We start from the raw sequence: 27,004 nt of genomic DNA, 5'->3' as shown, positions 1-27,004 counted from the left end.
CGGGGGCTTAATTTAGTGTGTTTGATTACATTTGTTTTTCATAGAAAATATCAGTTTTCTACCCAAATTCCTATTTGGAGTGTTTGATTGCTATTTTTTTCATGGAAAATATTTTCCAACTTTTGAAAATATGCCTAATTTTCCTTATTTTTAAGAAAAACATTTTTCTTGAGTAGATGTGGTTTTTGTTTTCCACAAAAGATGAAAAATATTTTCTTTTGTAGGCGATATTTTTCATACCAATTAAACATACTCTTAAGTTAAAATTAATAATTAATTTTAATCATACATTTTATGGAATCATAATTTTTCAATCACATATTTTATTAAATTTTATTAAAATTTTTACAAATCTAATTTTAATTTGCATCAAACAACAGCTAAAAATCTTTATTGCAAAAAAAAAAAAAATATATATATATTTATATAAAGAATAAAAATTTAATTGCCTTCCGACCCGCATATAAACCTCCACTTTTCATGAGTCTCGAGGAATCGCATCATTTCGCAAGGCATTGGAAATGCACCTAGAAATCGCATCTTCGTGCAATGCCCTATATTGCACGGGCTCTCGGTCCATGAAGCCCAATCGCACTCAATGTGCCCACTTTTAGATCTGAAAGAAGTCAGTCCAATGGCGCAGCAGCACGTGGCGGTTGATCCAGATCTTTTGCATTTCGCTGTAGTAATATTGGCAAACCTAAAGGGCATTTGCGGAATTCAACGCTTCAGTGGCGTCTACATAAGCAGCGTTTGATCTAGGGTTTCTTTAATGCACCTTTTTCCTTTTCTTGTTTTTTCTCCTATTTTGGTTGCAGATTCTATATTTTTCCACAGAGGTGATGTGAAATCTAACTTCTGGATTTCAATGTGAGCAAATTTTACAAGTTCGAAGGTGAGATCTACTTTGGTTAATGGTTTGTTCATATTTTTTCTGGATTGATTCCTCACAAAGCAAAGTTTATTCAAATTGATAATGAAATTATTTAATTTCATGAGGAAACTATATTATGGCTTTATTTAAGCCTCATTTTTTTGAAAAAATAAGTTCTTGTTTGTCACCTATTATTTGACAAATTAAAAAGTTTTTAATAGTATGGTGGATAAAAAGTAATTTTTTTTATTAATTTGTGTATAGAATATTTATTGTGTGAATATATGATAAAGAATGATGCTATTACAAATGATTTAAAGTTTTATAAACAGTGATGTTTTCAAAAACATGTGGTTAAAAGTGTGGATAAGTTTTTGATTTACTGTAAAAAATTTTAAATGATAAAATGTACGATTAAAAGCTTTTCCAAATGGGCAAGTAGAATGTTGCGTCTTCCATTCTCTAAATTGATTGGAAATGATATTTAGCTTGTTTGATAACCTTTAAAATGAGTTTTTATTTTTTTAAATTTTTTTATTAATATATTTTTTTTAAAGAATGCGTGGTTAAAAATAGTAAAAAATTTTGGATTTATTTGTAGAATATCTTATTGTGAAAATGTATGGTTTAAAAATGATTAGGAGCCACTTTGGTAGTGATTTTGAGAATTAATTTTTTGACCTTTAAGGAAAAAATGGGGTCATATGTGAGTGAAGAAGTAAAAAATGACGGTTGAAATAGTGAAATAACGGTAAAAAAATTAATTTTTTGGAATGAAAACTCACCACCAAATGGGGCCAAGATAAATTTTTTTTGCTTGGTTGTTAAATAGGGGCTTAAAGTAAATTTGAGAGTTGTTTATCATACTTGCAGGCTTTGATGCTCGGATTCTTCTAAATGATTAGAGTATCTGTGTTGAACGTGATATGAGTATGGGTATGAGATATATGTCGAACTCTCAAAATTTTAACCAGACATTTCGCCTCTTTTGCTGTTTTTTTCTTTTTATTTTCTTTTTCATTTTTACTCTATAAACCTAGCACCACCACTGAAAGGGTGGAGAAATACGACGCCTCTAGATTTTCTCTTTTTCTTTCTTTTTTCTTTTCCCTTTCTTCCCTTATTCCTTTCTTTCTCTCTTTGTATTAGTAGCTTAGGATTTTGTGTGTACAAAATGAAAATCAGTTCCATATAATGCTATGTGGTGTTCCACTAAGTCCAAATTGCAATAAGTTCCTCATTTTCTATTTTATATAACTTTAATAATTAACTTCCTATAAATAAAAATTTAATCCCAAAATTTTACTTTATTCGTTTTAACCTCTTATTCAATACTCATTTCATTCTTTGTGACATCTGATTTTGGTCTATTCAAAATGACATTTTAAATTTGTAAATAAATTGAAATTTGAAAGATGTATTCACGTACTCATGGTCGAAATTTAGATTTTTTTAAACATGTTTTCGTATCCTACATTTCAGAAAATAAAAGATCCGACGCTTAAATATATACTTGTACCCGATATCAATACTCGAATCCGAGCATTATAACTTGTAGAACACATGAATTGTGTGGATAAAATGATGTTTGACCAAGTGTGTATAATTTAAACACTTGCCAAACATGAGCTTAGTTTGTTGTTGATTATACCTATTTATAATTTTTCTTGTCTACGATATTTATATCCATAAAATATTTTAAATTTGTGTTGAATTATTCAAATATTATATTAATTTTGGACTCGTTTGGTGTCCATTTTGTAGGAATGAGAATGAAAAATATAGCCGTTACGGGACTCGTACAAGAAATAAAAAGTCAAATTTGGTTGTTTGATTTGATGAATAATGGTCATATTTTTCATTTTTGTAGTTAAATAATGTGAATCAAATGGGGCTTAATAAGTATTACTATCTTATATAATTTTAGCCTATGTTTGATCGCCATTAAAATTATAACTCGTTTTTATCTTTCTTCTTATAAACTAAACATTCTTCAATAATATAATATTATACGTAATCTTAAAATATTTTTTTGAACCACATATTCTTCAAAAAAATTACTATTTTAAAATATATTTTAGGAATATTCTCATTATAACGGGAGCCGAACATTGGCTTGTTATATTTGTAAGATTCAAAAAATAAGTAAATTGAGAACTAAATAAATGATTTCTAAATTTGTAAATTTGTAGAGTCAAATCTTAAGAAATGCTGTGTCCCACTAATCATTACTTGTAGACTAAGGTTAAGGTTTCAAATTAGAGTTTCGTTTGACCTTTTTTCTTAAAAATTTTTTGTTTTCGTAAATTGGGTAACTTCCACAAAAAATTGGATGGATTATTGAGTTTGGCAAGGTTACTTGCATATCAATCGAAATGGTTCATTCAAAATAGTTGTACTAATTTCAATTGGTTGGTTCGATCTTCTTGTTTAAATTATGTCTAGACAATTGAATTAGAATGTTGAAGGAGTATTTTGAATATAAGGTTTTTAAGTCGAGTAGAGTTGAAAATGAAGAAACCAAGATGAATATTTGGTTGTACTTAGATGGATAAAATAAGAATTGGGAATATGCGCCAACAAATGTAGCTAGGGAAAGAGGATTTAGATTGTTATGAGAGAGATCCATGAAATATCTCTAGTTATAATATTAACTAAGAAAAATGTTATCTATCTAAGCCCTTGTTTTATGATGATTAAAATTAGATTGTTAGCAGACTTTTATAAAAGTTGATAAAATATGTGGTCGAAAAGTTGTAAGACCCACAAAATGTGGTTAAAATTAATTGCTGACTTTGACTTAGGTTAGAATCTAAATTTTAATTGGTACCAAATCGGGGCTAAATTGATGATTGCAATAAGTGCATTAATTGATATGTTATCTTAAATGTAAGGATAGGGATGTTAATTGGTTGGCTCAGGCCGCTCTTGGCTCGGCTTGTGTGGCTCGCTGGCTAGGGCCTTATTTAAAAAAAAAAAAAAAAAAAAAAAAAAAAAAAAAGCGGCTGCCTTAATTAAGGCAACGCTTGTTGCCTTATTTTAATAAGGCAGCAATGCCAATATAATTAAAAAAAAGAGAGAAAAATTGAGCCGGCCCAGCTCGGCTCGCAAAGGCCTAAGCCGAAAGCTAGGTTCGAGCCTTGTTTTTTGGTCGAGCTTTTGCTTGGCTTGACTCAGGCTCAAAAAAGCCCATTTCATTTTGCTCGAGCCTTGAGTTTCGATTCGCGAGTCGGCTCGTTGACATCCCTATGTAAGGATGACTCCTATTTAAAATTGCATCAATGAAATCAATGAATTAGTCTGGATAGATATCTATAAATAAATATAGCACTAAAGTGAATATTTTTATTTAATTTTTTTTTCAGAGAGTTGCTATTTTAGTTTGTAACTTTGATTTTGAACGAGAGCATGGAATAGATCTTAAATTAATTGGGTGAATTAGACAAAATTGAGTAGATGAAACTAGTGAATACCATCGATCCTTGCCTGCAAGTGGAAAAATTAGAGATTTTGTTGTTTACCTTTGAAAGTCGTGATGGTTGGATTTTTAGAGTTGAGTGTTACTATGCGATTAATATGATGGCAAATGCAGAGAAGTTAAGAGAGTACAATGTTAGAGGAGCAGGATTGATTTTTTAGAGGAATTGGATGAATTTGGCAAAATTGGACATATGGTACATCAATTGAGTATCGTTGATTGTGTGTTGATGGAAAAGCATCGGATAAAGTGATTCTGGCGTTTTATAAAAAATCTTGATTGTAGATCTAAAAGAATTAGGTGATGCGTTACGATTAATGTGTTGATGAATTCAGAGAAGTTAGAAGGGGCGCCGATTAGATTTGGAAAAAAAAATCCTTAGCATAGCTTCAATGGACACATGATTGTTTGCCCATTCGAAGTTGGTAATAATTAAAGGATTTACTGATGGATAAAATTTTTCTATTAAAAGTGATTGCCATGGACGAGAAAGCTATTGCAATAAATGAACATTGATGTGGGATTCTAGATTTGTCTTGGGAAAAGGTTTCAAGATCTCTATTGGAAGCAAATAATGTAGTTCAATTTGCTATTCTTGGAGAGTGGGCTATCTCAAACCATAGATTTGGTTGGAGCTAAATCAAGTTTTTATAATTTTAAACTCAAATGTTACAAATAGATGCAACCTATCCCTTGAAGCAAAACCTAAGATAGCACCAGATACCATTTGTTTTCAGCATTTAATTGATGTCGAGCTAGAAGTCAAGTGAGACATGGGACTTTCCAATGTGAAGGAAACTACACAATTGGGTTATCGAAGGAAAATCAAGAAATACTAGGGATGGTAGTAAGTGAAAAGGAATGCAATTTTGAAGACAACAATGGAAGGGACATTTAACACACTTGAGCTCTTAATTAATTTAGTTTTAGGGTTAACATATGACAACTAAGAAAAATGTTGAGGAAATGGTATAAACGTAATGTGCCATTTGATTATGGGGTAACCCATAAGTTTATTCTTATATACCATGTAGGTGGAGCATCAAACTATGGGGTTTTCAGGATAATTATGTTAATGTTAGTAGATCCATCGAGTACTACTTTAGTAAGCTAAACATTCATTTTTCGCTTCGATTGTGGTTGGTTCTTCGATTGCATGGTTTTCTTAGATCCTAATTTTCCCATTAATAAAATAACCAAATAACAAAATATAATGTATTAGGCATATCGATAACCTACCCTAAAACTTACCTTGTCCTCAAGATTGCATGATAAGCCTCCAATTCTAGAAGAGCCCGAAAGACTTGAGGAGGGTATGGACATATTCAGTTAGATGGGCAAGTGGGGAGGGGAATTAGTTAGGAAGTATAAATAAAGGTAGAAGGGAGGGTAGAAGGAGGCTTTTATGTAGTTAAAAGTGAGATCCCAGGAGAGTTTAGTCGTCTCGAATGGTTACTATTTCTTTTTTAGTTCTGTAGTTTTCTTTAGTTCTCACCAATCGAACAGTAGTTTATTCTCCAGTTTTGATTGCATTCTCAAAATATAGTTAGAACCCTAACAATTGGTATCAGACCGATAGATACTAATGGCTCAAACAAAGATAGACAACAAGGTGGAAGTCATGGAGAAGGAGCTGCAAATATTGAAATTTGAAGTACAGTGATTACCAGGAATACAGAGATCAGCAAAACATCTCAGGCAAACTATGGCCAAAATTCTGCAGTCAATAGATGAAACCTAGAAAGCAGTGGAAACATGATAAGCTAACACAGGAGTTAAATATACTGAAAGATTTTCTATATGAACCCTTTTGATTGAAAACTCGGAAAAACAGAAAGAAAATGTTAATGGAAGAAAATAGTCTCTCTCTTGCCCACTTGACTTGATTTTCTATCTCTTTCCCTGCCCTTACATGCATATTTATACCCTCTTCCCCCACTGACTCTAACAAACTTACTAACAATTCTAACTAACTCAACAATTCTTCTAGATATTTCCACTATACTGGGCTGCCACGTTCTTGGATTCTCCATTACGGTCTTGTTGGGTTTTCCTTCGTCTTGCATAAGTAATTTTAATTGGAGGTTTATCCATTACCCCCCCCCCCCTAACGCAGTCACCTTGTCCTCAAGCTGTAGAGAAGGGAACTGCTGGTTGATTAGCTCAAATGGTTCCCATGTGGCTTCCATCGGCGAGAGTCCTTTCCATTGTATTAAAACTTCCATTTCCCCTTTTGTGCTCTGAACCCTAGGACAAACTCTGGCTCTACAACTAATTCCCTGTCTTCTCCCAGTTGTATGGGCAGCGGTGTTACTACAAGAGCTTCTCCTACTGCTTTCCTCAACTGTGAAACGTGGAACACTGGGTGAATTCTTGTGTTATTTGGCAACGCTAGATGGTAGGCCAGCTTCCCAACTCTTCCTATCACCTCAAATGGTCCATAAAATCGTGGGGAGAGCTTTTCATCCGTACGGCTTACTAGGGACTTGCGTCTATAGGGTCTCATCTTTGCATAAACCCAGTCCCCTACTGCACATTCTGCTTCTCGCCGATGTTGATCCGCCACCAATTTCATATGTTGCTGTGCCTTGCCTTGAGCTCATCCAGAACTTTAGCCCTCTCTAACAATTGTTGTTCTAAAGAGGAAACAGCAGTAGCCCCTCGTTCAAAACGAAGCAACGGGGGAGGGTCTTGCCCATATAATATGCGAAAAGGGGTGAATTTTGCCGACACATGTTAGGAAGTTTTGTCAGAATATTCTGCCCAATGTAGAAATCTATACCACTGCTTGGGTTTCACAGAAGTAAAACACCTCAAATATGTCTCCAGCCCCCTATTTACCACTTCTGTCTGTCGGTCATTTTGTGGGTGATATGCTGAGCTGTGTTTCAATTTTGCCCAGTAATTTAAAAAGTTCAGCCCAAAAATTACTCAAGAACACCTTGTCACAATCGGATACAATGGAACGGGGAATCCCGTGTAATTTCACAACTTCCTTAGTAAAGGTTGCAGCGACCTCTGGAGCTGAGAATGGATGTTTCAATCCTATAAAATGAGCATACTTGCTTAAGCGGTCCACCACTACCAAGATTGAATTGAACCCTTGTGATCGGGGTAGTCCTTCCACAAAATCCATTAAAATGTCTTCCCAAATCTTATCGGGGACTGGCAATGGTTGAAGTAGCCCTGCCGGAGCCAAAGTAGAATATTTATGCTGTTGGCAGATTGCACAAGCAACCACATATGCATGAATATCTCTTCTCATACCCTTCCAGAAGAAGGTTTTTGCCACTCTTCTATATGTCTTCAAGAAGCCACCATGATCCCCAACCTTACTATCATGCCCTTCCTGTAACGCCATCTGGACCCATAAAGAAGACTTGGGCAACACCGACCTATTATTGTATAGCAAGTGTCCTTGCACCAGAGAATACCCCGGCGGAGTGGAATGTCCATCCCGCAAGGAGGAGATCAATGCCCCTAGCTCTTCATCTTCTTCAACGGCCTTCTTGACCATGTCCAGCGCAAGGGTGCTAGGCACACTCATAGCCATGATAGTTGCCGTAGCATCTACCCTTGATAGTGCATCGGCCATCTTGTTCTCTGCTCCAGCTTTGTACTCTATAACAAAATCATACCCCAAAAGTTTGGTCAACCATTTTTGATATTCCTGATTTACTTCTCGTTGCTCTAATAGGAATTTCAGACTTCGTTGGTTGGTTCGTACAATGAATTTGCGTCCCAACAAATAATGCCTCCACCGTTGTATGGCCAGCACAATTGCCATAAGCTCTCTTTCATAAATTGACTTGCTTCTAACCCGCTGGGGTAGTACATGGTTGAAGTATGCAATCGGTCTCCGATCTTGCATGAGGACCGCTCCTAACCCATACCCCGAAGCGTCGGTCTCTACGACGAGTGGCTTTGTAAAGTCAGGAAGCCCCAAGACTGGTGCAGTTGTCATGGCTATTTTTAGCTTTAAAAATGCCTCTTCTGCCTCTTCGTTCCACCCAAAACTGTCTTTCTTTAGTTGCTGTGTTAATGGCCATGCTATAGTTCCATATGCCTTCACGAATCGACGATAATACCTTGTTAATCCAAGAAATCCCCGTAACTCCTAAATGGACTTGGGTTTGGCCAATCCTTTATGGTTGAAATCTTTGATTCATCTGCCGCCACCCCTTCGGCTGAAATAATATGCCTAATTAATCATAAGGCAACCATGAATAGAAATCTTGAAGGTGTGGAAATGCAACATGAAGGCACAACCAAAGAAGAAGAGATGTTGAAAGCCCTAGTTTTTCCTTCACTGGAGGTTTTTGAACGAGGAACTCCATTGGAAAACAAGTCGGAGAATATGACCGCATAGAAGAACAAATGGGTGGAATGTTGGAACCAGAATTGCCGTCGCTAAAGGAGTAGAAAAAGATGAAGACAACGAGGAAGAGAAATATATGAATGGGTTGATAATTAGGGTTGAAATTCAAATGGTGAAACCTATGGGCCAGGTTTTGGGGATGGCCTAACAAGTGGCCTGCATCGATTTACTTAATCAAGCCCTAGGTGTAATGGGCCTAAATGAAAAAAAGGGAGAGAGCCCAATGCGTTCAATACCCAAATTCACAATTGTTATTCAGCAAGAGCTGCAATTGAAGAGTGAAAAGGGGTTAAAACCCCAAGGTGATGTAAAATACTTTAGTGGCCGAAGATTTACTCCAATCTACTTAGTTCTGTACACAAAAGTTTTGTGGGCGGGTACGATAGGATATGGAGTTTGCTTGGGCACTATATTAAAGGTTCATCCAAGTAGCTACAATCATATTCTAGAACTTGAGGAGTCAACCGCAACAATCAGATCCAAATCCAAATAACAGCTGGTATTACCAAACATGGTAGTAGCAAGTCGGTTGCAATAGAGAAGCCTCTCCCGCAGCATCAATAATTGAGCTATCATCTGTAGATTTCATCACATCAATTTTAGGAACTTTTTGGTTCCTATCAAATGGATTTGGTCTCTAACCTATCAAAGAGGGTGTCCCGATATTCCAAATACATCATAAGGCTCTCCATGCACTATTCAATTTGTGCAAGAAGAATAAACGAGCAGAAAAAACAGAATTACTCAGATTCTATTTTAAAGTGGAATGTGAAACCCGAGTAGGCCTTCAGAATATGCGATTGCCAATTCCCTGCACGACAAACTCCGGGGCATAAAAGTACTAATTAAATGAAAAAGACTACTTGACTTTTGTACTTCCAGGGAACCAACTTCATCAATTATTCAACATTTTCCTTATTTGATTTCCACCTTGATAACAAGGTGTCTTATGAACCTGGGGTATTGACAAGCCTCCAATTCTAGAAGAGTCCGGAAGACTTGAGGAGAGGCAAGGACAGATTCAATTAGAAGGGCAAGTGGGGAGGGGAATTAGCTATAAATAAAGGTAGAACAGAGGGTAGAAGGAAGATTTTATGTAGTGAGAAGACCCCAAAAGAGTTTAGCCCTCTCGAATGGCTACTATTTCTTTTTCAGTTTTGTAATTTTCTTTAGTTTTCATCAATCAAATAGTAGTTTATTCTTTGGTTTTGATTGTGTTCTCAAAATACAGTTAGAACTTTAACTATTAAAGATGTATAAGATCATAACTCATGGAAGAAGTAATAGCTGTAGTGAAGAAGCAACTTAAGGACATAACAGGAGCTGTGTGGGAAAGGATTGAGAAGATGCTTCAGAAATTAGATGAAGACAAACTCGCAAAGATATCCAAATCGAAGGGAAGAGGCTCAAGCGAAATTGTCCTTTGGATAACTCTATTATTGTTATTACATCGCAAGGCAAGTATAGGAAATTTGTGAGCTGCTAACATTATTTGCATTGCGATGCAAGCAATACAAAATGTTTGTATTCCACGGTGAATATTAGGGGGATTGGCTATTTATGACTGAGAAGTTCTTCACAATGAATTGAATTCTAAAATAGGAAAGATTGGATGTGACGATGATTTTCTTTGATAGTGAAGTATTGATCTGGTACCTTGTTTGATTTGAGATTGGCTAAAATTAAAATCGCTTTTGCTTGAGGGAATTATTGATTCGTGACCACAGGTTTATTTAGAAACTTCAGCAACATCTTCACTTGATTTTTCATATGAAAGACCTTGATTAACTTACTTTCTTGGTTTAGAGGTATATACTACATCACATGGTATCTTATTGAATCAACATAAATATATTCAAGACTTGATTGGGTTTGCTGATCTATCTGAAGCCTTCTGGATTGATACGCCGTTTGAGCTTAATGTTAAATATCGAAGAGACGAAGGAGATATTCTTCTAGATCCTATTCTTTATCGGAAGTTGGTCGGTAGTTTTATCCATCTCACTATCACACGTCCGGATATTTCCTTTGCAGTTCATACTGTAAGTTCGTTGATGGACACCTTTCATCATCTTCATTTGGTAGTTGTTTGTCGCATTATTCGTTATCTTTTTGGAACTCCTCATCGTGGTCTCTTCTTTTCTTGGGGGTTGTCTCTTGAGCACACAGCTTATAGTGATTCTGACTGAGTTGGTTGTTTGATTTTTGTCGATCTATTGCTGGCAGATGTATTTTTATTGGTGATGCTCTCATTTCTTGGAAATATAAGAAACAAGACTGTGTTTCTAAGTCCTCCACTGAGGCTGAATACCGAGTTATGTTCGCTGCATGTTCTGAGGTTGTGTGGTCTTCTTGCAGAACTTGGTATCTCTCGATCATAGCTTACGCCTCCTCATGGTGACAACGCTAGTGCTAATTAGATTGCGGCCAATCTTGTGTACCATAATTGAACTAAATATATCGAAGTAGACTGTTATTATATTTGTGATGCCTATGATTCTAAGGTCATTGCTCTTCCCTATGCTTCCACTTCTCACCAAGTTGCAAATGTCTTCACCAAATCTCTAACTCAGGACCGTCATTATCTCGTATCGAATTGATGCTTGTGGACTCACCACCATCAATTTGAGGGGGTTATTAGCATGCATTATTAGATGTTTATTATTTACTCATAACAAATTAGGTAGTTTCCTTGTATATTTAGCTATTTTTCATGTATAATTTGTATCTTAAAATAACTTGTAACATTTTATAAATGCAAAGGAATATAGAAAAGAAAGTTATTCCACAAAATACTATCATTTAGGACTTCTACTAATTTAAGAAATTCCAATCAAAATATGAGATCTTGGTAACTTTTAATATGGTACCAGTTCTGTTGGACAAAATAATTAGAATTCAATTAATTACCCTCGCTAATTTGTCTTATTGACTTGACTTACTAGATTAAAGTATATTGTTCTCTTACTTCACTTACTTTTTCTCTCATGTAGTAACATGTGTAATTCCTTTAGTGCTAATATTTTCTTTTCATACTCGCAGTAGTATATCATCATATCTAGTTTGATTTTCTGTTACTTACAAAAATCCCTACTTTTCCTAATTTTAATGACTCTACAAAATGCTTCTTTGTGTGAAGGTAATTAGCCTTGTGATTTTGAAATTTCAGTAGACATATTTTGCACGGATGCTCATGCTTGTCTAATTTTCACTTTAGCCCCTATTTGAGCCACATTTTTACCTCATTAAAATGAAAAATATGACCGTTATTCATCACATTAAGCCACCATTTTTGAATTTCTATCTCTGGTGTGGGGCCCATAACGGCTTTATTTCTCATTCTCATTATAATGTGGCTCAAACAGGCTCTTAATATGTTTATGTGGAAGTTTGCCATATTTTGTTGATTCCGAAATTATTACCTGTGATGTGTATTAGATCTCTGATATGTGTTCAGTGTATGTATGATACAGTGAAATAGTTAATCAATCATGGTCAAGGGAAGCACGTTGCCTTTCAAAGTTGGACAGTTAGCTGAGGCAAGGACTTTTGAGAAGGGTATCTTGGTGCATGGTTTCGATGCAAGGTATTATTAAGTGTGAAGTCTAATAAATATGCTTAAGAAATATGTCAAATATTTTGTCTAGTAATGTTTGCTGTAAACATTGTTATAAGAGTTGGACTAGTCAGCCCGTGACGAGTAAACGGCTAGCAACTTGGTCCCGTTGAATCTATTTGACTTGGTAACAATGGGAGCCATAAATCTGTTCAAGTTTCTAATAAGAATTGGTGACTTGCTTTGAAAAAATCAAATAAGCTAGAATATTGTAGTTAAGGTGTGAACATTCTATAGCATGCTTAACATTCTTCCTTGATACCTCAACCTTTGTGCCGACTTGTTGGTCTTTGTTAGATAATAAATTGAAAATTTTTCCTTATTTTTCAATCACTCATTTTTAAAAAGAAAGTACTATTTCACCTATTTTCATTTTCATAAAATTGGGGCCAAACGGGGGCTTATAATTATTATAGCCTCTAATCTATGACACCCTTGTGATTGCTCCATCTTACATATCCTTGGCATAAAATTGGGGCCAAACGGGGGCTTATAATTATTATAGCCTCTAATCTATGACACCCTTGTGATTGCTCCATCTTACATATCCTTGGCATCGTTCATCGTGGACTAAAACTATTGCTCCACTAAAGTAGATCAATATTTGTTATTTGAGTTATAGCCTCTAATTTATGACACTCTCGTGATTGCTCTATCTTACATATCTTTGGCATCGTTCATTGTGGACTAAAACTATTGCCTTGCTAAGTAGATCAATAATTGTTATTCGAGTTATATTCATGTCTGGAATAGGCATGCTCATATTTCTAAAACACATGGATTTGTCTTTAGACTTTCTTTGTTGCCCAGACCTAAAGAAGCTTTCTGAAGAGAAACAAGAATTTTTGGATTTCTTGATGAAATTAACGGCCCCTATTACAATCTACTGATATTTCACAAGATGAAAGAAAAGGAAAAATAATCTGCTAAGAAAGGAAACAAATAATCCTACCAATTATTAACATTACAATATCTAATTATTTACATTTTCCATTCCCAGTTGTTTCTATTCTAGATTTCCTACACTCTCCCTAGAGTTGAACCGTAGATGTTGAATATGTTCAACTTGTGATTGAGGTTGTTGAAAATTTGTTTAGATAATCTTTTGGTGAAGATATCTGCTATTTGCTCTTGTGGACATGTCATACAAATAATTTCGTTGCCCACCTTTTTTTGTTGATAAAATATCCGTCCATTTCCACATGTTTGGTTCTATCATGTTATATTGCGTTGAGTGAGATGTTGTAGCTATTTTGTTACTACAATAGAGTTTGATAGGAAATTTTACTCGACTTTTAGTTCTTCCAAGAGTTTCTTTATCCATAATCTCTCACATATTCCTTGTGTGACAACTTTAAATTCAGCTTCAATGCTTCTTCACGCTACTATAGACTATTTCTTGCTTCTCGAAGTTACCAATTTTCCCTATACAAATGTGCAATAGGCTGTAGTCTGTTGCTTGAACTTTCCAAAAATGGAGAAGTATTCGTGTCGACACGACATAACATGGATACTGACATGGGATATGGATCAGATCTTTCGTTTTACACTTGGACACGACTAGAAGAAGACGGAAGGTGTCTTCTCTGGAGGCTGAAAAATTTGCAGAGAAAGAGAGATTTGGGGAAGACAATGAATTAGGGAAGACGATGAGTTTTAGAGGGGTTAAATGAGCCTTTGAGAAGTCCAATGGATAGAATTAATGAAAGTGTATTAAATGGGCTCTTGTGAAGTCCAATGAATGTGGTTAATGAGTTTATTTTTGTATAATTTAATTTGAGTTTATTTTTATATAATTTTTTTTATTTCTTATATTTTATTTTTATGAACATTTTATGTTGTAATTAAAATGAATTAGTGATATATCTTTTTTTTGCTATTAAATTTAAATTTATTTCTATAATTGTTTTTAAATAACATATAAGACATTGAAATTGATTTTTTTCTTAAATTTTTGGAAAAGAATTTATTTTGACTTTAAATTTAAATTGATTTCGAATTATAATTCAATTGTTTAAATTGATTTTATCGAAGGCGCTGATAAACAAAATAAACTATGAGTCCATTTTTTAACTACTAATATAAGTTAATTTAATATTGTGGTTATTTACTTTATTTGAACCATTTTTTTCTCTTTATTATTTTGGCATTGTTCTATGATTTTTAAAATAAAAAAATTGTAAAAAGTATCATCGTACTCGTATCCAAAATTCGGATTTTTTTTAACCGTATTCCCATATCTTAACTTTTATAATGAGGAGGGTCCGAATCCTAGATATATACCCGTATCTGATCCCCGCACTCGAGTCAGAGCATCATAGACTATAGTAGATCAATCTTCTGGTGATCTAGCCCATTCTGCGTCCGTGAATATTTTCACTCCTTTCCTTATAACTTTTTCGAAGAATAGTCCTTTCATGGAGGTGCCTTTTAGATATCTGAGGATTTTATACATAGCTTCTAGGTGTGCTTTAGGAGAGTGCATATGTTGACTGCAAAAGCTATGTTAGGTTTTGTGTGTGAGAGACACGTTTACTTTCCAACTAGTTTTTGATACGTCTATTTCTACCGACTTTTCTAAGCCTTTTGGTAATTTTCCTGCCTCAATATGTGTGTTGATATTTGGTTTGCATTCCATCGCATTGTTTCAGTATTTCTTGTTGGGAAGCACTAATACCCTTCTTTGATCTTGCAACTTCCATCTCTAAGAAGTACCACATCTGTCCTAAGTTACTTCAAATTCAGTGGCTAAGCACTTTCAATCTTTCCATTTCAGCTATGTTGTCTTCTATTAGGATTATATCATCTACATATATAAATAGGAGTCTTTGCTCTATTCCTAGATTGTTGGAAGAATATGGTATGATCTAACTTTCCTTGCATTCTACTATCCCATTAGCTTTGTATTTTACGTTAAAGATTCATTTGCAGCCTACAGGTCTTCCTTTCGATAGGTTTTCCACTTCCCAAGTTTCATTTTTTCCCAAGGCTTTCATTTCCTCCATTACTGCCTTTCTCCATTTAGACGATTTCTAAGCTTTCTATATATATGGGATTTCTGTTTTATTAATGTTAGCTGTAAAGGTACGAAATCCTGTAAATAGAGCATTATAAGATATATATATATATATATATATATATATATATATTGAAATAGGGTGGAGAGTACATGATAGAGTTTGTTTTCTGAGAGAAAAAAGTAAATTCTGATCTGGAAATCTAGGATTGTTGGAGGGGTTCTTATCAGGTCCTTTCACTAGTTCCGACTCTCTTGGTGCCTCAGGTGTGAGAGTTTCCTTACGCTTTGATTTTGGCTTTCTTAAATAAACCAGTATCTCCTTGTAACTTTGTTTCCACCATCTCTCTTTAGATTCAAGTTTTCTTCTGTATATGGCATATTAGAAGGGTGGGTGACAGGATTTGTATATGTTAGGTTCGTCGAGGAAAGATTAAAAATTAAAGAATTTCCGATTTAAGAACTAATTTACTTAGATTTTCCGCTTGAAGAGTAGTTTTTGGAAGTAAGGTGTCTTTTCTAGGGTGACATCGAGGCTGACAAAGACCCTTTTGTAGACGGTCATAGCATTTATAGCTTTTTTGAGTATGCAAGTACACAATAAAATAGACATTTGATTGCACATGGCTCAAGTTTGTTTCTATGATGAGAGTGAACGTGCACAAATGTAGTATTTTCAAATACTTTTAAAGGTAGATTTGAACTAAGACGGGAAATAGGAAAGTATTTTTGGAGTTTTTGTATAGGTTAGTTGAAGGGGAGAGTGCGATTGGGCATTCTATTGATGAGATATGTAGAGGTTAGAATAGCACTCCAAAGAGTTTTTTTGACATATTTGTAGTGAACATTAGGGCATGAACAACTTCGAGTAGGTGTTTGTTTTTCGTTCAATAATCCCATTTTGTTGGGAAATGTTGACACATTAACTTTGGTGGACTATCCCGTGTTGTGACGATAATTTTGCAAGGTGGTATTGAAGTATTTTGTGTCATTTGAATGTTTTTGAAATTGGGTTTGAATCATAGAGTGGAAATTTATAAATACTGAATGAACATCAAATTTTCTTTTATTAGTAGGTAAATTTAGCATGCTCGAGTGTGGTCGTCGATAAATGTAGCTAACCATTTGGTTTGGGTACGGTTAGTATTGTGTAAAGGTCTCCATAAATTATTGTGAATTACGGCGAAAGGTTTAGATGGTTTTTATATGGAAGTTGGAAAAGATGTACATTGATGCTTTGCAATTGAAGCTCAATAGATGTTTTATTCATGAAAATAGAAGGTATAACACATTTCAAGTATTGTAAGCTAGGTTGACCCATTTTATTGTGCCATAACAAAAATTCACTATTACTAGGAATAGATGCTAAATTACAACTTAGAAGTTGGCCTAGTTTATTCACATTACCTTTTTCGAAATGGTACAGACCTTTACACTATCTAGCACTATCAATTGTCTTTCCTGATGCAAGGTCCTGAAAGACACAACATGGCATAGAAATTAATAGAGCAATTAGAGTTTGTTGTCAACTGACTAATAGATAACAAGTCACAAGATAATTTTTGGACGTAGAGGACATATTCCAGTGTTATGGACTTAGAGATTCGAATAATTCCTTTCCCTGCAATAAATAAGAGTGAGCCATCTGCAATTTTCGCTTTAATATTTCTAGCACAGGTTGCGAGTCTGTCGTGATCAAACACATCGGAGTCAAAATCCAGGTGGTTCTATATTGTGAGGTGCTTAATGCTTTAAGAAAGTTAATTTGGTGAGCTAGTGAGTTAGAAAGACCTTTAAGGAAAAGACTGTCCAGATGTTTGATGACTTGAGAACATTTGATGGAGTTGCTCTAGTTGTTTAGAATTGAAAGCACTGCTTGGAGTTGAATTATTTTTAGTCTCAGCTTGGTACCCTGACTTCTACTGTTTTGCCTTGGTTTCTAATCGATGGGTTTTCGATGAAATTTTCAGCACGTGTCTTCTCTATATCCTGGCTCGCGACAATGCTCACACCATGGTCGTTCTCGTTTTTAAGTAGACTCATTTGTAACTCCTCTTGATGATAAGCCGAGCACTCCTTGTACATTTTTATTGCTGGTCCAAAATTTGTTTCTATTTCAAGCCCACAAATTGATTTGGGGCTAAAACTGGCTGATCCAACTCTTTTGAAATGACCCGTTATTGGGCAGACCTTAGTTGGCCCATTTTCTTTATATATAATATTGAGGCCCAATCAATAGCCCACTTCCTTTAACTGCCAAAGCTGGTAGTTCATTGAACCTAGAGTCCTCCAACATGATCTGCTGTCTCGATTCTTCTCGCTGTACTTCTACAAATACCTTGTGAGTGGATGACGATGGTCGCCGGCCAAGTATCCTTCCTTTGATACGATGAAGAGAATAAGAATTTCTGTATTTCTTGATGAAATTAATGGCCCCTATTACAATCAACTTATATTACACAAGATGAAAGAAAAAGAAAAAATAATCTGCTAAGAAAGGAAACAAATAATCCTACCAATTATTCTAACTTTACATCATTCTAACTTTATAATCTCTAATTATTTACATTTTTCATTCCCAGTCCTTTCCATTCTTGTTTTCCTACATTTTTATCCCAAGAGCAATGTGATCCCAATAGAACATATTAGGAGCATAAAGGGTTTACAAATGATGATATCATGGTATGGCATAGTCAGGTTTGATTTTAATCAAACTTTCGAAAGACGTAGCAATGGATTGAATGTGTAACCAAAATGAATTCATTAAGCCCGGCCCCAAATTTATTTGTTTTAATGTTTACTACTTTGTTGTATGAACATAACTAATCATATCTATATACCCTAAAATGTCGCAGAATGGAACATAGTGTTGTGACCCGTTCGTGATTTTTAAGTTGGAGGCTAGGTTAACTTATTAAGATTTTCCTTTTGTGGTTAGATTTATTTTTGTTCTATTTGTAATTGTTTTTTCTTTTACTTTATTTGCATATTTAGGGGTTGTTTGAGCCTTACTTTTTTTTTCAACAAATGCATTTTGCAATAGTGTTATGATGGAGAATTTGTGATTGAAAAATAAGGAAAAATTTTGGAATTGCGTGTAATATTATTTTATTAAATAATCTATGGTTGAAATCGGGTCAAATCATTGTTCAAGACTGTATTTTGATTAAAAATGGGGCTGAAACAGGGGCTTAGCGCTTCAAGAGATTGTAGATGGTGGGATTGCCTGTATTGAAATTGAGTGGACGTCCTTCATGTACGATGTCCTTTCAATTTTTGCTAAAACTAGAGTTTTTGGATCTATAAAATTTCTGGTTTCTGCCCTTTCTTTCTTTCTTTTTTTTTTTTTGAAAAGACACAAAGTAGTTGTTTTGGAATGATCTTTTGGTTTTCATCACTTCCATTGTGCCAAAAGCCTTGTGTTAATCTGGCTGCTATTGGATTAGTTGCGCCAATTAAGAAACTGTAAACCTAATGAAAAAGTCAGAAGTCAAGCATAAATATAGATAATGTCAAGCTTTTGCCTGTAATGTTTGATCATAAATCCTAAACATTGGGTCTATTTAATTTCATCAGGGAATAAAGACATTTGGATCACAAGAAATAATCATTGGGGCCATTAAACTTCCATACATGACGATTGATTTAGTGCAGCACTTCATTAATTCTTAATTTGCACCTTGTTGCTTTAACCTTGAGTGTCACCATATACTTCAATTTCAATATAATAATGTAGCCAACCCCCAGAATTCTTTTTTCTTTTTATTTCTTATTTTTAATTTCTTGATTTATTGCAAGTAGTCAAAGTTCTAATATGTAATATTGCAAACTCGCTCTCTTTATGAGAATTGTTAATCCTACAAAGATGCAAAATATTTCTTTTATTTATATATCTTCTCTATTCGTAATCAGATAAGAAAGATTGGCTCAAGAAAAGGGCATATTGGACAAGTCTTCGTAGAATATTTAGACTATGAAGGTCCAGGTAATTCTTTGACTTGGGCTTAATGATTTGGTTATTGTAAATTGTTGAACCACTTGATCAAAAAGTTTAAACTATTATAGAGGACCAAATGTATAATATCTATATGTTGATTTTTCAACGTGCCTCACAAGTGTTGGCATGTGCTTTTATTTCCATCAAAACCTACCATGCACATAATTTCATGAAAATAGTGGTGGAGAAACTTGAACTCATGACCTTTATGTGCACTGATACCATATTAATTTTTGAGGTTCCTTCTTAAAAGGATAATCTTGTTAAGAGAAGGATCCCTACCCATTATATACTTGTTATTTATTTCATATATAACCAATGTGGGCCTTAATATGCCTGCAAGATGGTGACTTGTTTGAGAATACAATTCTAACTGCTCGTTTGACCTTTAGATAGATTGAATAGTTCATGTGAGCTTTTCAGGCTTTAATATCATGTTGAACCATTTGATTTAAAAAAATAAGTTGTGAGGGAGGAACACATATATCATATAAATATTGTCTTCAAAATAACTGGTGCTTCAATATTTAAATTGGTAGGAGATTATGTGGATTTATACTTGAATAAAATGCCAATGTTTTTGATTGTTAGAGTTCATATTCAAAAGTAAATTAATGTTATGATTCGAATAGTGCTTTAGGGTTGATCATGCACGGTTTTCTATATGCACATTTGATGTATAATGAGATTTGTAGTGAAGTACATTGTTATTAAGTTGTTAAATATTTTAATATCTTACATTGAGTGGATGTATGATGCAAGCGTTAGTGAGGAACAGATATATCATACAAATATTGTTTTTAAAAATAAATAGTGCTTCAATGTTTAAATTGATACAATATTATGTGGATTTATACTTGAATAAAATGCCAATGTTTCTTATTATTAGTTTACATTCAAAAGTAAATTAACATTGTCATTGGAATAGTGCATCAGGGTTGAGCATGCATAGTTTTTATATGCACATTAGACGTACATAGAGATTTGTGGTGAAGTACGATGTTATTTAAATTTTTTAGCATCTCACATTGAGTGGATGTATGATGCAAGCTTTAAGCGTAGATGACTACTAAATATCTATTCATTAGAAGATATTGAAAGCTAATCTGCTTAGAAGCTACCTGGGTCAGTTATACACGCAAGGATCAAAGTTTTTGACATTAGATCCCGTGCTTACATTATAATAATGTGTATAAAGCAAAAATTAATTTGGCCACCTAAAGATGAGAACTAATTCCTTAGTTTTTGCTGTCCCTAAAGTTAAATGTATTAAAAAAAAGCATGGTCTTGAGCTGTGCCCGGAAGAAAAAGAAGCACAGAACCACTCTGTAAAACTTGTATTAATCATATGAATTGGAGATCTTTGAAGCAAGAACCTCTACTGGGTTCTGAACAGTTTGGAGATTCTCAGTGCCTTTGAACTATAATTGATTGTGATGCAACCATGGTAATTTTTAGTTCGTTTTCATTGCTTTATTTTTGTAATGAGGTAAAATCCTTTGGAGTAGAGTGATTTTTGAAACTAAGAGTAAGATGACTGACACAAAATTGAAGACCGATTCATTTACTTTTTCATTATCTTTATAATCTATCTTGGCAGTTTTTTCATGTGTTAGATTATTATGTCTGATGCCCTTGCATTATCCACTTCCTCCATTCTCAAAAACTTTTATGTCAGTCTGTTTAGTTATCCCAATATTGTTTTCGTATATGTGTTTTTTGATAGATTTTATTTACGAAATACAACTCCCTCATAGGTTATATTTCACTTGTACTTAATGGCGATGAAGAGGGATTCTTCTCACTAGCTCCCAAGTCATTAATCTGAGATCAACCTAATCAATCCTCTTAAATTATTTATAAAAAAAATGTTCTTGTTTATACTATCTTTCTAGAACTGAATGGTATTATTTGACTACGCATAAATATCTTAGGTGAGATTTGAAAAGGTGAGGATTTGATTAACTTATCATTTTTTCCGTCAAACTAGAGGTCCAGAATCTTTGTTAGTGGTTCATATAGTTTAATGAAAAGTAATTTTGGAAAGGAGATGTCTATTTTAGGAAGGGAGAAATTTTTTCTTGATGACCTAATAAGGTAATGGGATCATTAAATCTAGGATGGTAGGAACATAGTTTCATGATTATGAATTTTCATGATCACGAATATTTGATATTCTCATGTCAAGAAGGCAAATGTATGTCAGAAGCAGAACCCGATTTTCGCTACGTATCTTTTGATTATAATTAGGAGTTCCATGAAGAGGCAAAGTGCATTACCTTTGATTTCATAAGTTACAATCTTGTTTGTAGCATTATTGTGTTTGACTAGAAGCTTCCTTTTGCATGTCTACAGAAAAAGAGTGGGTGAAGCTATACGAGGTACCCATTCATTGCAGTGGAAAGCTGAAAAAGGAACAAAGAATATTGATGTTAAGGCCGCCATACCCACCTGTGTACCATGAAAACCAAATGCCTAATGTCAGTGATATTTCAGAAGTGATGGTAATTTTGGATGATGCGTGGAAGGTGGGAAATTTGGTTGATGGGTTGGATACTGGTTGCTACTGGTCCGGAAGAATAATAGAGTTATCAGGGGATGGCAAGGCTAAGGTAATATTTTAAGTGGTTCTGTCTTCTGCATTGACTGTTGAATTGATAACTTCATTCTCTCACAAGCAGCTAAAATTCAGTTTTAACCGGAGTGTAAACTTGAAGAAAGACTAATCTTGGCATAAGAAAGCTTTTCTTTTCTTGAATTGGTTGCTTTATAGACCAGGTTGAAAATATATAATATTAGCCCATACGATCCCATTATGAGTTCTTTTGCTACTTCCACAATCTATCAAAAAGAACAGACATGATACTCTAATATTTTCTTGTGCTTGTCCATCTAGTTTTGGCCAATCTTTTGTTATCATTTTTCCATTTTCTTGGTTTTTGCTAACTCAAGTATCCTTGAGACACGACAGTTTATTTAATAAGAGAGCCATAGATGTGTTTCTATCTGTAAAGAAAATGATTTCATAGTCTGTCTTTATTTGTCACCAAATATTATTTGGATCAATTCTTCTTCTTTGAAAATTTCTTTGTCAGTTTGGAAGTACTTTCCTTTTCTTGTGCGAGATCTTCATCCTCGTGATGTTCTCAAATTACTCTTGGATATTATAATACCAAATAGTATTATGATTGTTGAGAGAGATTTGATGATAAGTATTTAACTAGAAGGCATGGACACATTGGAAGATGACAAATATTTAATTTTCCTGTCATTCATATTATAAGATTTAACTTTGTGCTAGATTTAATTGTTTGTTCAATTTCATTTTTAGGTAGAGAATTCAGTTCCTCTTCTACTGGTAGTTGTTGAATCACTTGATTTAAAAGCTTAAGTTGATAGAGAAGGTTACATGTATACCATCTAAATCTTGTCTCCAACATGCCCCTCACTTGTTGGCAGGGTTAAAGCTTGACATGTGCACAAAATAATTTAGTGGGTCAAAGGTCACGTGCTTATCATTTAAATATTGTCTTCAACAAGACTAAATAATTTAGCATTCAATTTCCAATATTCATTAGGTTTGAAAGGACACTGGTGCATCACATATCACTTGGTTCAAATCTTCAAATTGAAATCTTATATTCTGTGTGCAGTGAATGATGCTATTCTGTGATTATACTATCTCAGGCTCTTGTAAACTTGTCCTTCCCCCCGTTTTGAAGCAACACTGTTATAACAGTTATTCTTTTTTGTCATTGTGTTTCTTCAGATTAAGTCGCCACCACCACCTATGGGTGAAGGCTTAACTTATGAATTTTCTCTTGAGGATCTACGCCCTTCTTTGGACTGGTCTCCAGAATATGGTTGGACTGTGCTTACTCTGGTTGCTATCTTTACTCTTCTAAATGCATATTGGTGCATATTGTGTCTGATCTTTTTCGCATAGTGAAAACTTGTTCAATCTCGATACTTCTATTCATATATCTTGTATATGATTTTGTTTATATTTCTGCTGAAGAAACTGCCACCACCAGAAAACCAATAATTTTAATTGAAGCAAATGATGCATGAGAAACCCTGGGCCATCTATATCATGTAGTAGCTTCATATGTATTTTTGCTTTTAAATCTTTCATCTCAGTAAATGAAAATAAATCAATTTAAGGTAATAAGATAGAAGTATCTGTAAATCTGTGTTAAAATGGAAGCATGTTGGTTTCTTTTTATTTATTTTTCAAATTTTCAAACTCTAGGATATTAACAATTTTCTTTTGGCTTATAAGTTTTGTGTGGCTGACCGTTTGCTAGAAAGCAGGTGTTTCTTTAATGTAGATCGTTTGATATGCCACCAAGATTACTATGCTAAGGAATCATAAGTTTAAGTCTCGCATTATCATATCTAATTCCATTTGACATCTAAATGACTACTGATGTATTTCTAGCCTTATCTTCATTTCGTTTGTTTCCTCTGCATTCTTCGGTTGAAAACCAACCAGCAAACAAAAATAGCAACTCTTTTTATTAAGTTAAAATGTTCTTATAAAAAAACCTCTACTTATTTCCTTCTGCATGCCATGTTCTAAAATTTCTCTTTCCTTCCAGTTTCTTCTTGTAATGTGACAAGAAAATTTATTAGAATATTGGGAAAAGATGGTGCCTGCCCTTCATTTTCTCCTTAACGTCTATTTGACTTTATCTTATATGAAGTTTTGGGTTAAAACTTATTTTCACCCTTAAACCTACTGAGAAACGTTAAATTGGTGCTTGAAGGTCTGAAAACAAACAGGAGAACTGAAAGGACATTTGAAGTAAAACTAAGAATAGCAAGAATAAAAGTCATATGATTCTGTTAATTTAGTTCTGGCAATTTACACTTGAACTGATGACCTCTGACTTAGTTGATTTCTTGTTTTCCTTTTTAAACTTATTTCTTAAATCCATGAGTTCTGCATGTTTTTGTTCTTCCAAATTTCTTTAGGCAAATTCATTATTGGTTTTTCCTTGACAAACTTCATATTTCTTTTGTGTCAAGGCAATATATGCTCCCTTGCAGACTAAAGTGGAATATTTTTCCATGTTATGCTCCATTTCAGGGTGGTGAAACTGATCAGCCTTGTGCTCGGCTTGTTAAACCTGGAGATCAGGGTAAGATCAATGTCAAATTTATCTAGAGCCAGTCATTCAAGGGGGAAAGAAGTTATTTGAGGAAAATATGCAGCCTGTCCACAACGTGCCAAGTGAAGGCTTACATGTTATATACCTAGATTTTGTCAGACTCTAGCTTTGCCACCTTCCCGTGGGTGTACAATTAACGTGCTGTAGCTTTAGGTGGTAAAACATTTTGGTTGAACCTTTGCCTAAAATATTAATTTAGAACATGAAAGCCATTCTGTAAAATACTGCCCAGTTTAATGATGACTCTTTTTACTTGAAAGCAAGAATAAATTAAGTAATCACTCATGTTGGGGGTTAAAAATTTACTTAGAAGTACCCTCTAATTTATTTAAGCTTAGCCAAACATGTTGCTTGGGCTTGGAAGGCTTATAGACTCGGCTAATCATGAAATATACTTTTAAGATGTCTTTTGGACATTTGAAATTCTCTTTTAACAGTATATCCCAGAGGGAAATAATGATTACAATATTGACAGTCCAATTTACTCATGGAAAGAAATCACATGGTAGTTATGCCACTGATCAATGTTATGGCCACCCCATTGCTTATTGGCCACTTTGCTAAATGTATACAACTTCTAGGTGTAAAACTTATCGTTTATTTGTCATTAAGATGGAAATTTTTTGCTATTCTTTCAGTATTCCTTTTTTCGTAAGTGGAACTTCTCGCTTTTTGGTTATTCCAATGTCTTTTGGTTTCCTTTCAGATATGAATTTGATTTGCTTGACATTCAGATTTTGGATAACTGATAAAACAGGTCACGAAACAGAGGCTGGTAAGGTGAAAGCTGCATCATCACCCAACATATCCCCCTCTTCTTGTAGTTCAGTCAAAACTTTAGAAGATTCAGAAGATAAGGGCAACGGAACAAGGGAGTTACATGAACTATATTTGAGAAACACTGTTCCGACAAAGGTGATGGACGCTCGAGAAACAAATTTCATCTTAGCTGGTGGGGGCAGTAGTACAAGGAAAACACATTCATCTGATACTAATTCTACTTCACATATTAGAGCGATTCTAGCTGAACCTACAACTGAAGTTGCCGAGGGGCACCCTCATCAACTGAAGAAGTACAGAGCTAGCGGAGGGATGACCTTAAATTCCATGCGCTCCCACAAATTGGAGGCAGGAATATTGGACTTGGAGGAACTTGTTAACAAAGTCAAATGGCTCAAGTCAATTTTAGAATGTGGGATCCCTTTGTCCAATGCTGCAAAGCCTCAATGGAAAGTTATGGAACACATTGCTTCCTCATCAATGTCAAAATAAATGCACTGGAAATGTAAGATTTCACACCTCTGGTTTTATAGATAAGGTAACTGAAGAAAAATCTGGGTTATGCCAGTGGAAACCATGAGTCCATGACAATCCAATTGAGCTTGCAATAGTTTTAATTTAAATATTTAAATAACTATCAACTATTTATAGCTTTCTCTCTATGTATCCAGTTGTGATCTTAATAGAATCATTAATATTTCTCTTGATGCTTGGCAGCTTTCTTGTTCGGAATGTAAGTTATGGGAAAAAGAGGGTTTAAATAGAGTTTTATTTTTCCTAGTTTCGATTACTTATGATTAACTAGGAGATTTTGATATTTGATAAGCTTGTGATTTATTAGAAAGTTTCCTGTTAATTAAACTCTATGCTCTAAAAAGGGAACCTAAGATTTGAGTGATTTTTCTATTATTCATATTGAATCTTATGTGGATTTTTTCTTCCTCCTAAATTCATATCCTCTTTTCCTCTGTCAAGTTGTGTATCAGTAAGCTATTTGTGTTGGTGTCATGAAATTTAGTCCTATCAAGTCAAATCCATTTCATCTGTGCTTGTACGAGTGCATTTGTACTTGAATGATCTCGAAATTAATGCCACACTACTCTTTTCAGGTTGCCACAAGGTTTTGGATATGCATGTTTAGCAGCTGTGTTTTGTGAGATGTCTTGAAAATCACGGCAATATGGAGTACTGATATGATTAGTAAGGGTGCTTTCTCGCCTGTTCTCTTTAGTATTTTCAAAATTTTGTACTTTCATCTTGAGGAACACGGTTCTCTAATATGAAGTGTTTGATGAATGTCCATAGTTTCAACTGTCTTGGAATTGTTGCTTGTGAGATGCTTTCGATCTGCTGCAGCAACTGATGGCTTATTTGCCTTGTTTGGTCCCCTGTCAAATTCTTTCCCACAGTTATATCACAGTTCTTGCTGCCTTATGGCGGTATACGTATGTACTATACTGTAGTCTCTTTATTTGTAAAGGCCAAGTTGATGTTGAAGTTTCTACTCCATTTTACTTGCTCCCACAAAGTTGTACAGTCTTGCCTTGTTGAATTTTAAGAGGATATTCGTACTGTTTCTCTGTTTCTGTAAGCCAATCTCTCTGGAGATTTTGATGAAAAGTAGCTGCCAGACTACAGAATTATGAAATGGAATATTTCATGGAATTAATCTACAGGTACAATCTTTGTGT

At 34.4% G+C, this 27,004-nt stretch overlaps 1 protein-coding gene across 9 annotated transcripts; it reads left to right on the top strand.

Moving 5' to 3' along the window:
* Positions 1 to 559: 559 nt before the first annotated feature.
* LOC111373398 lies at positions 560 to 27,004 on the top strand. 9 transcript variants are annotated; one of them, XM_022995926.1, is made up of 8 exons: positions 594 to 895; positions 1,748 to 1,810; positions 12,204 to 12,316; positions 21,715 to 21,971; positions 23,129 to 23,242; positions 24,452 to 24,503; positions 25,291 to 25,818; positions 26,423 to 27,004. In XM_022995926.1, exons 3-7 carry the CDS (start codon positions 12,301 to 12,303, stop codon positions 25,803 to 25,805), a joined length of 954 nt encoding a protein of 317 aa, XP_022851694.1. In that variant the 5' UTR covers positions 594 to 895; positions 1,748 to 1,810; positions 12,204 to 12,300; the 3' UTR covers positions 25,806 to 25,818; positions 26,423 to 27,004. The 9 variants fall into 9 exon arrangements, 7 of the variants coding, with proteins under 7 accessions (XP_022851696.1, XP_022851694.1, XP_022851695.1 ...); XR_002698941.1 differs by lacking the exon at positions 1,748 to 1,810 and having other exon boundaries at positions 595 to 895; positions 26,423 to 26,513; positions 26,619 to 27,004; XR_002698942.1 differs by lacking the exon at positions 1,748 to 1,810 and having other exon boundaries at positions 595 to 895; positions 26,423 to 26,513; positions 26,599 to 27,004.

This window comes from Olea europaea, unplaced genomic scaffold (genome assembly GCF_002742605.1).
Source record: "Olea europaea var. sylvestris unplaced genomic scaffold, O_europaea_v1 scaffold1126, whole genome shotgun sequence".
NCBI classification, from domain to species: Eukaryota; Viridiplantae; Streptophyta; class Magnoliopsida; order Lamiales; family Oleaceae; genus Olea; species Olea europaea.
This window is presented reverse-complemented; position numbering and strand designations above follow the sequence as displayed.

What these genes read in the sequence shown, in the direction of transcription:
- LOC111373398 (XM_022995928.1), top strand. An exon ending in CAGGGGATGGCAAGGCTAAG is followed by an intron (nt 21,972 to 23,128) that starts GTAATATTTTAA and finishes GTGTTTCTTCAG; the next exon opens with ATTAAGTCGCCACCACCACC. An exon ending in GTTGGACTGTGCTTACTCTG is followed by an intron (nt 23,243 to 24,451) that starts GTTGCTATCTTT and finishes GCTCCATTTCAG; the next exon opens with GGTGGTGAAACTGATCAGCC.